General features: G+C 37.5%; 1 protein-coding gene across 3 annotated transcripts; it reads left to right on the top strand.

Annotated features, from left to right (window-relative positions):
- Positions 1 to 52: 52 nt before the first annotated feature.
- ABCE1 (ATP binding cassette subfamily E member 1) lies at positions 53 to 17078 on the top strand. Of its 3 annotated transcripts, none has more exons than XM_054823052.1 (18): positions 53 to 184; positions 5513 to 5681; positions 5994 to 6079; positions 6608 to 6705; positions 7101 to 7218; positions 9161 to 9298; positions 9467 to 9536; positions 10653 to 10749; positions 11696 to 11785; positions 12393 to 12514; positions 13208 to 13429; positions 13921 to 13980; positions 14065 to 14123; positions 14288 to 14398; positions 14492 to 14634; positions 14724 to 14846; positions 15980 to 16091; positions 16314 to 17078. In XM_054823052.1, exons 2-18 carry the CDS (start codon positions 5579 to 5581, stop codon positions 16359 to 16361), a joined length of 1800 nt encoding a protein of 599 aa, XP_054679027.1. In that variant the 5' UTR covers positions 53 to 184; positions 5513 to 5578; the 3' UTR covers positions 16362 to 17078. The 3 variants fall into 3 exon arrangements, with proteins under 3 accessions (XP_054679027.1, XP_054679025.1, XP_054679026.1); XM_054823050.1 differs by lacking the exon at positions 53 to 184 and adding an exon at positions 221 to 373; XM_054823051.1 differs by lacking the exon at positions 53 to 184 and adding an exon at positions 841 to 1114.

Raw genomic sequence — 17078 nt, 5'->3', positions numbered from 1 at the left:
GCGGGGAGCCGGGATAGCGGACACAACCTCGCGTGAAACGCGCCTCTCCGGTGGCGTCACCCGAAGATGACGTCACCAACCGCCGCGTCTCCAGCGCGCGGACTGATACCGCCCGCGCCCCGCTCCGCTCCTCCCCGTGGCGGGAGGCGCCGCTCTCTCCCTGAACGAACGCGTTTTCTCTATGGTGAGCCTCCCTTCCTTCCCCCTCTTCTCTATGGTGCGCGCCCAGGCCCCTCCCTGCGGGGGCGACGGCCATCTTGGCCGGGTGGCGGCGGCGGAGCACGTTGCGTGCCGGCCCGCGGGACAGGGGACGCGGTTCCCCGCTGCGGCCCGGCCCGGGAGCGGGGGCGCCTCGCTCTCTCCCCATCTCCGGGTAAGCGGCCTCCGATGGGGTAGGGGGGATATACCGGTGTTTCGCACAGGAGGGGGGGTAGGGAAGGGGCGCTGGCTTCCAGTGCTGCCGGCCCTGCCCCCGCCGCTGGGCTCGGCCCGGGGGGCGGCCTCCTCCCACGGTGCCGGGGCCTGGGGCTCGCCTCTAACCACCACGGGAGCGGGGCCGGCCGACCGCTCCTCGCCTGGGCCTCAGGTCCGGGTGCTCCCGGTCTGGCGCGGCAGCGCCGAGGCGCCGTGAAGTCGTTGCCCCCAGCCCAGAGGGAGCCGGGCCGCCCGCTCCATCGAATCGGGGGCTCACGGCCCGGGCAGAGAAATCGGCCCGTGCGGGGTGGGAAAGGCCGTCCCTTCGCTGGCTAGCACTGCCCGCACATGCGGTTCGTCGTTTCTGGCGAGTTGTACGTCATCTTACAGTGCTTTGCTTTTTTTTTTTTTTTTTTGTCAGCCGTCCTGTGCCGTGCAGCAGCAGCGGCGTGAAGAGAAAACGTTTCCTTCTGCTGCTGGGCTCAGGCGCAGGAATCGCTTTCGTGTGGAGACCCTGCGCGGGCTCCTCGCGTTGTGGGGGCCGGGAGGGGAAAGCCGCTATTTTTCTCCTCTGAAAGCAGCGCCTTCCTCTTCCAGAGGAGAAAAAAAAAGCCATGTTTTGCCATATTTTGAGGAAAGTTAATATCCATGTGCGTGCTTGTGTGGTGAGGAGATCAAGACTTCTCGCAGGTTTGATAAGGTAATGGGGTAAGGCTGTTTTTTACAAGGTATGTGTAAAAACAAACCAAAAACTCGGCAGGGCTTTTCTCTAGGACCATAGTAGTGTTTCCTCTCTGGAACGCACTTAGTTATTTCACCTGCAAGTTTATGTGACAGTTTTCAAGTTCTACTTTAAGTTTCTCTGCTATGGTTTCCTAAACTTTAGTCCTAAACAAGTGAAATGCTTCTGTAATTTTCATGTGATAGATTACCGATTTGTAGGTTTATTCTTATGCATTTTACTTCATGTTAAAAGGAAATATTAAAGATTGAGTGATAATTAATACTGTTCAACACCACCTAAACACACCCACTCGTTACGCTGCGTCAGTATATTTGACCATATGCTTTTCATGTTAACACTGTATTTTCATATTCATGTTGTGCCTTATGAGTAATATAATAAGTTAAATACAGTAGGGAGATTTGGGGCTTGTTTAAACTTCTTTCTGTACATTGTCTCAGGTTCCAAAGCAAAAGTCAAAACCTTAAGCATAGACTAGTTCTTAATTCTTAGTAGATTTTGGTGGTTCTTGTAGCATTTACTATTACTTCTGCTTTGACACAAATGTAGTGATCTCATATGCAGTTTGAAAATGTGTTCTTTGGTTTTTGTTTAAATTTTCTTTGGGTATCCTAGTTCTTAATGAACAGCTTTTGGCTTCAATAAATGATACTGTCAAGGTTTTTAGAACCTTTTTTTTTTTAGCAGTTGTTATTCCTTCTCTTATTCTTTCACTTATGTCATCACTCCATTGTTCTGGAAAGATTTTCTGTTGTCAATCCATCATAATTCACTAATTCAAAATAATGCTTTACTCTTGTAGTTAGTAACAAATTAATACTTTTGTATTTTCGTTTTTGTTCTGTTCTTCTTGATTTGGGAAGGGGAAATACAGACATGAGCTTAAATGCTTCTGAATACCAGTTTCTCCTGCCCTTAAACTGCTGACTATACTTAACAGTTACTGGTATGCTGTATTGTAGCATATGCATATTGTCTGTGTTGCTAACCTGTGTTCAGTGTATTGAGAGTTCTGCTGTCTGAACCTTGATAGCCTATTTGGTATGTTAAGTTAAATGCCACCAATGTAACTGCATATAAATATGTAACTTGAGTCTTTCTGGTTTTGGACAATGTTGTTTAATTTGCTCTGAACTGTCAGTTCTAAGTAGAAAATGATGTTGTCATCAGCATCATCAGCATCTCTTCTGGACAATTGTCATCATAGACATCAGGACAGTGCTGGAAATATTGTAGAAGTGACAAGTCACAAATTTTTATTTTTTTTTTTAAATGGTTTAAGACCACTGGAGAATTTTGGATAAGCTGACACTTCCATTATGTAGATGGGAGCAGGGAGGCACAAATGTACATCTCCATGCCGGTTCATTGGCTCTATTCCCCCCCCACCAAGTACTTTCTAAATGCTTGATGTACTTATTTCTGTGGCCCCTTCAAAACGCTTCACCACAGACAGGGCATTTTCCCATATAAGTGAGTTAGAAGAAAAAAAAAATCTTAGGCTGTTTTATTACTTAGCAACCATTGTCTGATTCAGCAATGGGTAGTAGTGTAAACTTTAATCTGATTATCCCACCAAGACTGGGTGGAAAGCTTACTGAGGTAAGTGGCAAAACCTAATTGTTTAAAGCCATATTTGACTTGGTCTTTTAGAGCAAACCCCACCCCATGCTCCCGCTTTGGTGCCTTAAGCGAAACGCCAGACTGGAAGGGTAGATGACTGAGGAGAGAGTTTGCCTGGTCTGCTATCTGTACTGCTCAGGCAGTAACCTCCACCAGAGCTTTGGGAGGTTGGACAGGGGAGGCAAGCTCCTGTAGTACGGCAGCTCAATCTTCTAGAGCTTGCTTTTGCAACACATGGAAAGGGTTTACATGCTAGTTAGAGCTAAGAGAACTAGCAGGGGAAGCCCTGCCTGGAAGATAGACATTGTGGTCTGTCTGCTCAGGGTACTCAGCCACACAGGCGTTGGAGAAGGGGCTGACCCAGATGAGGCACTTCTCTTGGGAAACTAAAGAGAGAGTTGAGTGAGTCATTCACCCCCAGATACTCTACGCGCTGCAAACTACAGGGCTTTTAGGAAAAGCACTACCATATATTCCCAAAGAGTGTATCTTTATTTGAAGCACTGACAAAATCCAGTATGTCTCCTAGAAAATTACCCAGACTCAAACATCCTTATTGTTTTTAAGAATAAGACCTTCAGTTTCTTGTTTTCTTATGTAAGAAAAATGCATTAAAGTGAGAATTGCAAACCCATTATTCCCTGTCTGTTGGCCTGGCCTATGGATATAATTGCGGTGTTTTGCCCTACCTTGTCAATCTGGTCTGACAATACAGAACTGTAAAATCACTTTTAATTTTTTTTTTTTTTTAAATATGCAGTCATTTATTTGAAAACACCAACTATGTTATTAGGACTTTTTGGCTTAGGAAATGTTAAAAAATTAAAGAAAAAATTGAAGTATTAAAAGTAGAAACTGCTACAGTAAGGTTGGCAGCATGACTAATAATTACATTCATTTCTATCTGATGAAGAATATCTGTAGACATTAATTTAAAAATACTTTGGAAATTGAAAAGAGAAATAAGACTATCACTTTTAAAAGGAACCACTTAAAATACTCCTAACGATGGTAATTATGGAGGTAAAGATACCATAACATCTTAATTTCTGACCTTTGCTCCCTGTTAGATGCCAGTCTCTTCCTTTCTTGCATATTACAGTAGTATCTGTAAGATTCCTTTCAACTAAAGTTCACAGGTGGGTTTAGGGAAGGATGGAGTTTAACATGATAAATGTGCCATACACCTGTTGTATTCTTGCTTCTTTCAGGAGATTGAAAGTCACAACCTTTCTTCATTTAATAGCTGTATGTAGTAAATAGTCTCTAAACCACTGCAGGATACTTTAGTTTGGTGAAGCCAAGATGAACTGGACATCCAACAGAAAATACTTTCTTTAATAAGAAATGTTGGAATCTTTTTCTTGGAAGGAAGTGTGTGTGTGGACTGTGCAGAAACCTGAAGTATTTCCAAGACTCATTCCCAGTTATGTCTTTGAACATCTGATACATACTGCATTGAATTGAAATTATTTTGAATTGGTGTCATCGGTACGGCTGCCATCACTTTATTTAATGGTGGTCAACTGGAAATGCTTTGTACTTTATTTATGGTCTTTCTTTAGACCTAAAATAAAATCTGTTTGTCATCTGTAATATCTTGTAAACTTCCGAGAGCCTCATAATTCAGTTGTCTTTGTTGTTCTGGAGCAGGAGCAAGAGGAGGGAGTTCTCCTGAGGTGTGTGTGTTGCTCATAGGAAGATAAAGTTGTTATTATTGTTATTTTCAATATGATGTGTGAATATGGGAAGGGAAATATAAATGCACTTTAAAGTACATTCCACCTTTTTTTATCTGTCAAGACTTTAAACTTAAGTTCTTTGTCCTTCCCTCCCTTCTGGTACAATTGTTGACATAAATTCCCAGTACAATCCAGTGCTTGTCAGTGTGCGTTACAAATATCTAAGCAAGGGAAGAGACAGTTACATAGAGGAATACAAGTAGTAATTTCACTTCTTTGAGCGTATTTATTTGTGATTTCAGGAATATTTAATCATCTAGTCCTCCAAGATCTTTCTCTTCTATAACTAATTTTATAAAGAATCTTGCTTATTTTTATTGCAATATATTATAGTCATTGATACCATATTAGGAAATGCAGAATGTAAGTGCAGTTATTCTAGTGAAACTCAAGATAAAAGAATGAAAACATCATCATGTATGTCTGTTCACATTGCCTGGATTACTTTCCTATATGCAACTACAAATTTTCACTTTGAAAACTGGTTTATTATTTACAGTATTTTAATAATTTAATACAGAATATTAGCATACAGTTTGTAAAATTAATATTATAATCAGATTCGTGACGTAATAGTTGTAGTCACAATTTAACTACCAGACACTGTGGCATGAACAAGATTACACAAGGCAGCTTGTGAAACTGAAGTTCGCAGCAGTATAGATTATTCTGTTGTTAGTATGACATGCTTTTCTTGGAAACAAGTGCATTTTCAGATGTCATCACAGTTCTGTTTTACAGTGGAGAAATAGGAATGGAATGGAAAGCTGATGTTAAAGATTTGTGCAGTTGTTTATACATCAGTAACCTTACTACTTGTATCTGAGACTTTGCCCTGTTTGCCATCTTGCTTAAAAGAGGAAAAAAATAAAATCATTTTGCTTTTTTTTAATCTCTGAACTCTGCTAGTAATAACTTCAGATATGTATGTTCTTCTCTGTGCTGTCAGTAATTATGTTCTCTTTTGGAATTTTTTTTTTTTCCTTAGGATCTGGAAGACTCCCACTATTCCTCCTCATAATTGGTGTATGCGTTTAACCCTAAATTGTGCATTATGGCAGACAAGTTAACAAGAATTGCAATTGTCAACCATGACAAGTGTAAGCCAAAGAAATGCCGTCAAGAATGCAAGAAGAGTTGTCCCGTGGTTCGAATGGGTAAGAAATGTAATTTAACAAAGTATTTAAATAATTGGAGAAGTTTTAAATAATGTTCTACTAGAAGGAACTAGTTTTTTGTTATTGCTAGGTTTTTGTTTATCATTCATGCTTCGTTTCATAAAACCTTTAGAAGTATCACTGAAAGCATGAAGAATTCATAGTAATAACGCCACCTTTCAGGTCTTAGGATGATCTGATGCTTCAGTGAACATTAATCAGTTACATGTTCCTCTGTGGAATTTAGTAGTACTGGCAAGATTTCTGATTCATCAAAAACTTTCTTGAGTTAATCTTATTCTTTTTCACCAGGAAAACTTTGCATAGAAGTCACATCACAGAGCAAAATAGCATGGATCTCAGAAACACTATGTATTGGTTGTGGTATTTGCATCAAGGTAAAAGTTAGGCTGCTTTAAATAAAGTGATAAAATTTCCTTATTATGCTGTTATATTTAGTAATATATACTGTAACTTCCAAAAGCAATTTTGTTTCCTGAATAATCAGACTTTGTTAACTGTCATTGTTTATAGAAAGTGAAGTACTGTGTCAGGTTACTGAACTGATTGGGGTGGAGGGTGTGGGTTGTAATGTGGTGTTTGTGACTTTGGTTTGGTTTGATTTTGTTTGTTTGTAGCTACAGACATCTAGCAGTAGAAAGGTATTTTTGTAAAAGAGCTAGAGAATATATGCAGCGTGCCTTATTTGTATTGTAGGCTGGCAGTCTAAGTTGCTAACTATTTAATTTGAAAAATGTGGTATAGAACTTCTTTGGAAAGTTGGCTATGTGAATGAAAGTGAAGTAATTTGGTAAAAGTTCTTTTAAAACTATTTTAATGCACAGCTGGGTACAGTACAGTGCATAGCATTTTGTTAATAAATTGTTTGTGTGCACTAGTAATCTATATGTTTATTTCCATTACAGAAATGTCCTTTTGGAGCCTTGTCAATTGTTAACTTACCTAGCAACCTGGAGAAAGAAACAACACATAGATATTGTGCCAATGCCTTCAAACTTCACAGGTATTTTATGTTTCAAATCAATGTAAGAGAGACAAAAAATTCAAGTTTTTGATAGTCTAAACATAGTGCACATCAAGATTTTCTTGATTATTACTTCAGTAGCTTCTTTTCTGAAAGTTAATTACTTTTTGCTTATTAAAAAGTATTGTAATGAAATAAAATGTTAGTGCTTGTTTTACAGAGCTCCTGTTTAAAGAAATCACTGCTCTTAAATCTTTCTTACGACCTTCTATTTTTAAAGAATATTGATTTAATTTGAATTACATATTGGCAAGTTAACAAAGTAGGCTGAAATAATCAGGAAGTCTGAAAACAGGGTGTAACATTTACTTTAGAACCAGATGTTGGTGTCTGATGGCATTAATATAATCCAAAGTTATTGATGTTGTGTACAGGTTGCCTATCCCTCGTCCAGGTGAAGTACTGGGATTGGTTGGAACCAATGGTATTGGAAAATCAACTGCCTTGAAAATTTTAGCAGGAAAACAGAAGCCAAATCTTGGAAAATACGATGTATGTATCAGCAATAAAATAGACTTGGCATTATAGGTAGCTGTGGTTATTTTTTTTTCACTGAATTTTGGTATCTGTGAAGCGATAAAATTTGCGAGGACATTGGCACTTTGCCTATCAACAGCCAGTGACCTACTCCACACACAGAAACAATAGTAGAAGGATGTTGTTAACAAATGCAAATTCTGTATATAAAGATAAGGATACTAATTATAATTGTAACTCAAGATAAATACAAGAGGTAGTTTCTGTCTTTAAATCACACTTAAGGGTTGGGGTTTTTATACCTGTCTTTAAAAATGTCAGCTTCTTTTCCCTGCATGATTTACCTGTTGCCCATCAAGGGATTTAGGTAGCTCAAGTTTTGGAGTTTCTTCTAAGTTCAGTATTCTTTTCATCTGAACAGTGGTAGTCTATGAGCACTTACCATGGTCCTTGTGATCTCTTAGGCTTTTTTATCTTTGATTCTTTTGAAGATGATCTCTTATAAAATATGCTGTTATCATAAGTCGTTGAAGATATTTCCCACTGTACACTTAAATGCTGAGTTCTGAAAATCCTTAGTTTCTTCATGTTGCTAGATACTTAGGAATCTTGATAGTATTTTGTGAGTACGAGACATAGAATAACGTGTAATCTCCTGGTCTTCATGGGAGATCATAATGCGTTTTCCTATGTATTTACACTAAGTCAATCTGTGCAGCCAGCAAGCAAGATAATTTACAGGGGTTTGTTTACCTAGCACTACTCCAAAGATTATTAGATAAAAGACATGAATAATAGCTATTGTGACTCCTCTTATCAGACAGTACTCCAGTTATCACCTTCTCACCTTTGAATTGTGTGGTGACAATTGAATTTTGATGCTCACGTTTGTCCTTCAGGAAGGACTTCTGGGAACAAGTGTGTTCAAACTTTCTTCATCAGTTTCTTTACCTGAAAGAGTAACGTTTTAATAAATTATTAATTTTATGGCTGCCACTTAAGACTGCAAAGAAATAATAATTTCCCAGCTACATTTCCATTCTCTTTCAAGTTTGGTTTATATTATTTTGTGGACTTCTTGTTTCAGGTGGTAGTATTGCAGAAATAGCAAAACTTTTGACTTTCTGAATGTGTACTTAATTGAATTACCATGCTTCCAAAATCAGACTTTCCTGTGAAGAGCCAAATCATTATGACCACAGAAACACGTGGTATGAATTCAACCTTCTGTGTTGCTTCTGCTCTAAAACTTAGGAAGCACTTCCTCTGTATATTTGCTTGGTTTGGAAATATGGCTGTGTCGCTGTGTTTTCATACTGTTTACCATCAAAATAATTACCTTGCCACTATTCAGAGTAGTATGCTGTGTAAAACAAAACTGTACCAAGTTGGGACTTTTTCCTGGGTCTGTACAGTTCCTTTTTTTTTTTTGCTTTTTTCCTTTATCTTCTCCTGTTTTCTTGGAAATGTTTGCTAAAAGCAGAGAAAATGACCAAATTTTATTGCATCTTTTGTGCAAGTTGATTTTATCAGTCCAACCCTTTTCCTTTGGATTACCTGGATCAGATAGCTAATAAGTGCAGTTACAGTAACCCGTACTATCATTTTCCCCATGAAGCAGTTTCACTCGTAGCTTCTTAGCTGTCTAAGAACAGTTTTGGATATCCTAGGTACAAATTTAAAATGCTTTTTCTTGAAAGGTCTAGTGACAGTGGACCTGGGGGAAAAAAAAATCTGAACTTCTGCCCTCCATTTTGCAATTTTATAATTTTTTTTTTTTAATGGAAACTTTACAGAGGCAATGTAAGTTTGATAACTAGCTTTTATCCAGGCTTTTCTTTTTTTTAATCTTGCAAGCATATTCTATTTGCCGTATTGATCAGAATTTTAAAATTAGATATTTTATATGATGTTTTTAGAATGGTATAAGTAAATACAGGCTTTAATTTTGTCACAGGATCCACCTGACTGGCAAGAAATTCTGACTTATTTCCGAGGATCTGAATTGCAAAATTATTTTACCAAGATCCTGGAAGATGACCTTAAAGCTATTATTAAACCTCAGTACGTGGACCAGATCCCTAAAGCTGCAAAGGTGAGAAATTTTCATGAGCTAATAGAAAGCTGGGAGCTTCTCCTGTAATACTTCTCTTGTGTTTAAAGATTTTATTTAGCAGTATAATTCAATGTCAAAAATTTACTACTGTATGAAATTTTTAATGTTTAAATAATATTGTGGAGTTTTTTATTATTTATCATGTAGGGAACAGTGGGATCAATTTTGGATAGGAAGGATGAAACTAAGACACAGACTGTTGTATGTCAGCAGCTTGGTAAGTAATTTTGTAAAGTCACACTTCAAAGCATTTGAGAAATGTGTATTTACTGAAAAAATAAAGTTACTACTAATGTGATAGTAGATTTAAATTACACCAATTAAAGATAAAAAAGTAAAGACACTTTAGTTTAAAGCCTAGGGCTTGCTGTAAGCATATCTGAACCAATGCAAATACTACTTTCTAGTGGCAAAGGCAAACTATTTGATCCATGCTAGTTAACAAAATCTAATGCAGTTTCTGTTTCATGGTAGAAAGTGTTTATTTTTAAATCTGGAAAAATTTCAGTTACCATCTGCTCCTCTTGCTTGCTCACAGCTCTGGCAAAATCTTAACGTACTTTCTTGTGAGAAGCATTACATACTGAAAATACTAACCAAGTACAAAAAAAACCCTTTTTATATTTCCTCTCCCCCAAAAAGCTGCATATAGCTAATTATAGTGGGAATGATACTGCCTTCTGAGAACAATGCATTTAAGCAGACCAACATCTGCATAGTTCAGCCCTGGTAATTTTTTGTAGGTGTTTTGAATTCAATTGTTAGTAAATTTAGGTGTTAATTTAGATTTAACAGGGTTCTTTTTGGTAGATCTGAGTGGTAAAGGTGGGGGTGCGTTGTGCCACCAAGAGCGTGGTATTTGGGTCCCACTTAATTTATTACTGAGACAGCATATTCTTGAAATGTGTATTCTGATGAGAAAATACTGGCTTTGCAAATTTGCCGTAACATTTGAGGAACCTGATTTTCCTGAAAATCAGAACTCTTCAGCCAGGTCCAACGAGAAACACCTTTAAAACTGATATAGTTTCTTTTTAGGGCCAGAAATCTTTACCAAATATCTGGTGGAAAACCAAATAGAAACTTAATCCTTCTGTGTGATAAGAAGCAGCCATACAAATTCATTGGCTAATGCTGCAGAGAAGGTGTAACTTGCTGTGACCTAAAAATAACATTATGATGCTTCTGTATAAACTGAACACTTATTTTATTTCTTTCTGTTTTTTCCCTCTGCGTAGGATGTCTGCTGTGATTATACATGTTTCTGTAGGTAATAAAAATATGAATTGTTGTGTTGGTTATAATATATCTAAAATTAACCACTTATTTGCAGACTTAACCCATCTGAAAGAAAGAAATGTTGAGGACCTTTCAGGAGGAGAACTTCAGAGATTTGCTTGTGCAGTTGTTTGCATTCAGAAGGCTGATATGTATGTTTAATTTACTTCTGTTACACGTTGCTTCTAATAATCTGTCTCCAAATATGGCCCTCCTAATTTACATTTATTGTTAGAAATAATACTTTTGTTTTGAAATATTTAAACAAAAGGATTTTTAGAAAAAATTGTTTTTACCAACTCAGCAGCTGAGATCCATATACACTCCATATGTAATCTCTGGGGGTTTTATGCTTTAATTCATCTTACTGGAAATAGCTAATTTCAGAGACCAATTTCAGCATCACAACTTGATAACCTTTCCCTAATCCCACAAAAATGTATCCTGTATATTGCTGTATGTTTGACAGCGTTCCTCACTTAGCTTCTTAGCCATAAGAAATGGACAGATCCTTCCCGTCTTTGGGGACTTGTGTCCCTCTTCTCCTGTCTTGTAACCAGGAAATTACTGTCTAGTCTGTGCTGTTTCCTGACTCTTTTGGGCCAAGATCAGAAGAGTTTTGGGGTTTGGGGTTTTTTGGTATTTTCTAAATTTCTTTTTGTTTGGGTTGTGGGGTTTTTTTTGGTTGGGGTGGGTTTGGGGTCGGTTTTCTTGTTTGTTTTGTTGTTTTGTTTTTCTCTTATGGAAGATGTCCTTCTTCCAGTCTCCTAAAGTATTTTGGACTTTTCAGTTCATGTTAAAATGAATCACAACTGAGTGCATGGGATTCCTAATGGATTGCTGATTTCTTATAACATTTGATAACTTTGTCAGAGCTTTTGGCAAAGTAATACTTAACTCGAACCACTTAACAATTTCACGTGGCAGTCGTCAGAGATTCAAAGCAGGCATCAGTACATAATTCTCATTTTTTCTTCTCAATGTAAATAATGATTTTTTTTTAATTTCTGTGTATTTAATGGTTGAAATGTTAGTATTAGGTGTGAATATGTAGAAAGCTTGCATTCACTAAGACTTCATTTTTTCTTTTGGGGCTAGCTTCATGTTTGATGAACCTTCTAGCTACCTAGATGTCAAGCAGCGCTTGAAGGCTGCCATTACTATTCGATCCCTAATAAACCCTGACAGGTAAATACAAACTTGAAATGTTTTGCTAGATTGTAATAATAGGTGACTGTTTACAGAGGGAAGAAACACCCAGTCCATCTCTCTAGCAGTGCTGACTTCTCAGTATGGTACACTAATAGATGTTTAAAATATTTTAAGGCAGTAATATTCTATTCCTTTGCATTTTGGAAACTTACTTTCTATAGTTTCTGTACTATTTCAGCACTGGGGTAAATTTTGTAATAAGGATGTGAAAATACAGGTGGTTATTTTTCACCTGAATATTGCTGTTCCATCCCCTTCTCATGAAGATTTTTTTTTTCTTAAAATGTGCACAGTATTTTTCGCTCCAGTCAATCAATATTCTTCCACTTACTGTACATAAAGAAGCTGCCAGTTTAGACTGAAGACGGACTTTCAACTTGTCATTCACAATGTCTGTTTATTGGACAGTTTAAAAAAAATGCTTAGCAGAGATTTGAACATGGGGTTTTTAGTATAAAGCTAAGAAACCCTATTAAATTAAAATCGTGTTGATGGCTTTTGCTTGTGCAAGACTAGAGTAAGAAAGAAAGAAAAAATGTTTCATACTGAAGTATAAAAGCATCTCTCTGGCTCTATTTTTCAGGTACATTATTGTTGTAGAGCATGATCTAAGTGTGTTAGATTATCTCTCTGACTTTATCTGCTGCCTGTATGGTGTGCCAAGTGCTTATGGTGTTGTTACTATGCCTTTCAGCGTAAGAGAAGGTAATTCTTGCCATATTTCTCTTTTTAAATGTACCAAGAAAATTGTATGGAAGAGAAAAAGGTACCAAAATGCTGGTTATCTATTACGTGACCATGTCTTCTTCCTGTTATAGTTCAGTAACTAAAAAACTACTGTTTTATTTTGTGCAGAATATCTGTTTTACATGATCCTAAATTTATAATTCAACCCAGAAGTCTTAATTATGAAGTGCCCTTTGTCTCTTGCTATGGACATAATTTTAATACTTGTAGGTGTTTTGTAAACAGAGTTACACAAAAGACCCTGTAAATAGGAGAGAAAGGACAGGACAGAGTTTGCACAGTGCAGAGGTATGTAGTGTTCAACTGAATTGACCACGCTTGTAGCACTGAGACTTAGTAATAGATGTTTTTGGGAGAATGGGTCCAACAGCAGTAGTTTCTTTACACTCTATGCACATTACTAAGACTAGGTTTTCAGGAAGGGCTTCTGTAGCCTTTTTGTAATTTTAGTAAGATTTTTCCTCATTGAATTTGCATAATGTACATACTTTCAAACAGAAAGTTTTGTTGCCTCTTTTAACATGCCATTTAAAATCCAGTGTTCTTATCTGACTGGAATTTACAGCCAAGAATTGAAATTCATCTTGTCTGCCTTTGTTGTAGACCTTTCTTTTTTTTTTTTTAAATGCTCTTTTTTTCCTCCCTTTATAGGCATAAACATTTTCTTAGATGGCTATGTTCCGACAGAAAATCTAAGGTTTCGAGATGCATCTCTGGTATTTAAAGTGGCCGAGACAGCTAATGAAGAAGAGGTTAAAAAGATGTGTATGTACAAATATCCAGGAATGAAAAAAAAGATGGGAGAATTTGAACTATCCATAGTAGCTGGAGAATTCACTGATTCTGAAATTATGGTGATGTTAGGGGAAAATGGTAAGTGCAATTCTTGTTGGGAACTGCTTCTACAGCCCAAAATACGCTCCTAAAGCCCTTTTTCAGTCTGGGTCTTCAAAATTAGTGGGTTTTGGTCAGGTTGAACTGGTTGTTTCCTAGTGAAGATGCCAGGCCACAAACTCGCTTTTTAAAAAGCGGGGGCTTGAGGTTATTGAATGTTAATGATGCCACTGTGTTTGTCTGTTACCCCATTTTAAGAGTATAGATTGGCAGGATGCTGATTGACCTGGTGAGCTTAGCCATGAGTCTGCACTATTGTAGCTTGAGATGTCTCTTCCATGTGAAAAAGCAAATAATAGCAAGTGCTGTTTTCTGGAAGTGAATACAGGAATTCTCAAAGCAGTCCAATTTTAAAATATGTTCTTCATTAAGTCTTTTTTTTTTTTTTTTTTTTTGTACCAGTGACTTAATTGTCAGAGGTCTAAGTTATTAAAAGTCTGAAGTAACATGAAACTTGCATTTTATTTTAGGAACTGGCAAAACTACATTTATCCGGATGCTTGCAGGAAGACTTACGCCTGACGAAGGAGGTAACGCTTAATACCTTAGTAGAAACCTATTTTGAAGATACTGGAAAGGCTCTTGTTTTCATTATAAATTTTATCTTTTTATAGGTGAGGTCCCGGTTCTAAACGTCAGCTACAAACCACAGAAGATCAGTCCTAAATCTACAGTACGTCTAAGCCTTATTTATTGTATTGTGTTTGCTACAAAAAGCATGTTCTTAGTACACAGGTAGAATTTCTTTATGCCTGGAACAAAAAGCTCTATTAATTTTATTTCTTCTTGTTTTCTTGTGGTACATAAAACTGAGCAGCAACATTTTTCTTCTACTAGGGAAGTGTCCGTCAGCTACTGCATGAGAAGATCAGAGATGCTTATACGCACCCCCAGTTTGTAACTGATGTGATGAAACCTCTTCAGATAGAAAACATCATTGACCAGGAGGTATTCATTGCCTGAGACAACATCCTAACTTTTCTTCTTTAATTCTCTACCTATACCTGAACTAATTACGGCCTTATTCCCCCGCCCCAATAGGTTCAAACACTGTCTGGTGGTGAGTTGCAGCGTGTTGCATTAGCTCTTTGTCTTGGTAAACCTGCAGATGTCTACCTGATTGACGAACCTTCAGCGTATTTGGACTCTGAACAACGTCTAATGGCTGCTAGAGTCATTAAACGGTAAAGTATATGCGATGGGAAAAATACATGACATTTTCAGTAGTTTTACAATAATTTCACATTCAGCTCTCTCACTTTTCTTATTTCAGTTTCATTCTCCATGCCAAAAAAACAGCTTTTGTGGTAGAACATGATTTTATCATGGCTACATATCTTGCTGATCGTGTGATTGTTTTTGATGGTATTCCTTCCAAGAACACACTTGCAAACAGGTAAGAGACTTGTTTAGATAAGTAAGCAAGATAAAAAGAGGACAACATAGAAATAAATTGTTTATCAATCAGAAGCATCAACAAAAATAAGGAGGTGAAGCATCTCTGCCTGTAGAAATTTAAGCTGAATTTAAAGTGATCCAAGAGCGTCCAGAGGGTTCTGGCTCTTGTTTTTTGAAGCAAGGCAGAGAAAATAGGATTGATCCACACTTAGAGGCTGCCTAGACACAGAGTTCAGGCATAGCTGGAGAATGCAACCAAGCCCTCTAATGCTAGACCAGCTCCTGGCTTAAACTAGCCTTAAGCAGCTGCACACCGATTACATTACAATCAGAGGAGAACAAAGAAGTGGCATTGAGTGTAAGGAATGAAAAAAAGGACCAATTTTAAACTATGCTTATGAAAATAACTTTCAGCTGTACTAAAAGAAAGCAGTGTACTACAGGTACATGTATGCAAATCTTGTGAAGTGCAACACTTGACAGCAACACATAACGTACACTATGAGTTTTACTCTTTCAGAGCAGTCTCTTTTGGTATGTTTACTTTGTGCCTGTAAATAATTTCATGTAAATGACAGACGTTTTGAGGAGCAGCCTTACTAGAAACCAGGCTTTTAGAAGTAGTAATTACTAAGTACTTAACACAAGCCAGATGAAGTAACCACACTGGTCTAGCAGTGTGTTTACAGCACACCACTAGCCTGGTTTTGATGGTATTCCTTCTGAGACCTCACTTGTTTGAATTAAAAAATCACGATCACATAACCATTTCTCAGCATCAGTGTACATTATGAGCTTTGTTATATCTTGCTAATGGTGCAACTCTGTTTTTTTCTTGGAATGTAAATAATTAAGTCTGCCAGCAGACACAGGTGTGGATACAGAGTAAAAAAAAAAAATGTAAATGTCTGCAGACTTGCTGACATACTGCTGAGAGATGAGAGGAGTAGGTACCACTTCTTGTCCGAGATGTGATTTGACAGAAAACGTAGCCCATCCTGGTGTGTCAGATGCAGCTGACATTTGTCTTAACAGATCTGAAGGAGCTCAGGGTGGAGGTCAAAGCTGCCTGTAACCTGCATAGCATAGAAATTCTGCAAATATTCCTGCAATATTCTTCTCTTTTAACAGTCCACAGACTCTTTTGGCTGGAATGAATAAGTTTTTATCTCAACTTGAAATCACTTTTAGAAGAGACCCCAACAATTACAGGCCAAGAATAAACAAACTCAATTCAATCAAGGTAAGAGAGAAGCACCTTTACAGTAGAGAAGCCATGACTGTTTAATATCAAGCCAGGTTCCAAAATAAGGAACAAAATGAAGAGTAACCTGGTACTTTTGCTGTGCTGGAAAACAGCATGTGAAATGAGTAGTAAGAGTAATTAGGTAAGTGTCTTGTTTCAGCTATGTTCAGGTCTGCTAAAGACTATTTCAGTAACATTGACCTTTTTTCTCTTCCCAAGGACGTGGAACAGAAGAAGAGTGGAAACTACTTTTTCCTGGATGACTAAATATTGAATCTGAGCATCTTTCTAACTGGCATATAGAAATGCATATTGGAACCTAAACATTTTTGGATGAGAAGGCCCAATCAGGTTTTAGAACACTTCATCTTTTGGAGCTTAAAAATCTCTTGCTGCGTGTAACATCTGAGACCAGTAGCAGTGTAAATCCTAGTCTGAGTAAAACTGCCACTTTCTATATTTTGGTGACACAGCCCTGTTTTCAGTGTAATAATTTCAAAATAGACCACCTTGAAATTGTGCAAATCAGTCTCCAGATTTTTCAAAATTTAAGGGAGGTTTTTCAATTCAATATATCCTACTCATGTACCAAGTACTGACTGGACTTCCTCATTTTAAAAATCTTTGAAACTGTTTTCTGTATCAGAGGGAGGCTTACCAAGAATGTCAAGCTACAGAAGCGACTTCTATTGTAAAAAGGTTGAATCTCTCTGGATGAGGGTTTCATAAATAAATATCCTCCCAACTTACAGCTCTTCTGTGACACAGTGCAAAAATTTCTGAATTACTAATTTAAAAGTGTGTATATGATGATGCCATGCACACCTCATACTATAGAAAGGAACACACAAAAGATGGAGTACAAACTACATGTAACAATGTAAAAGAAGAGATTTACCCCGTTTTTAGTCATCTGTCCCTATGCATCATCTCAGACCTACTTACAGAAGAATCATCAGTTAAATAAAGACTTAAATATTAAAA

This window comes from Grus americana, chromosome 4 (genome assembly GCF_028858705.1).
Source record: "Grus americana isolate bGruAme1 chromosome 4, bGruAme1.mat, whole genome shotgun sequence".
NCBI lineage: Eukaryota > Metazoa > Chordata > Aves > Gruiformes > Gruidae > Grus > Grus americana.
Note: the sequence above shows the minus strand (reverse complement) of the source record. Positions and strands in the feature narration are given on the sequence as shown.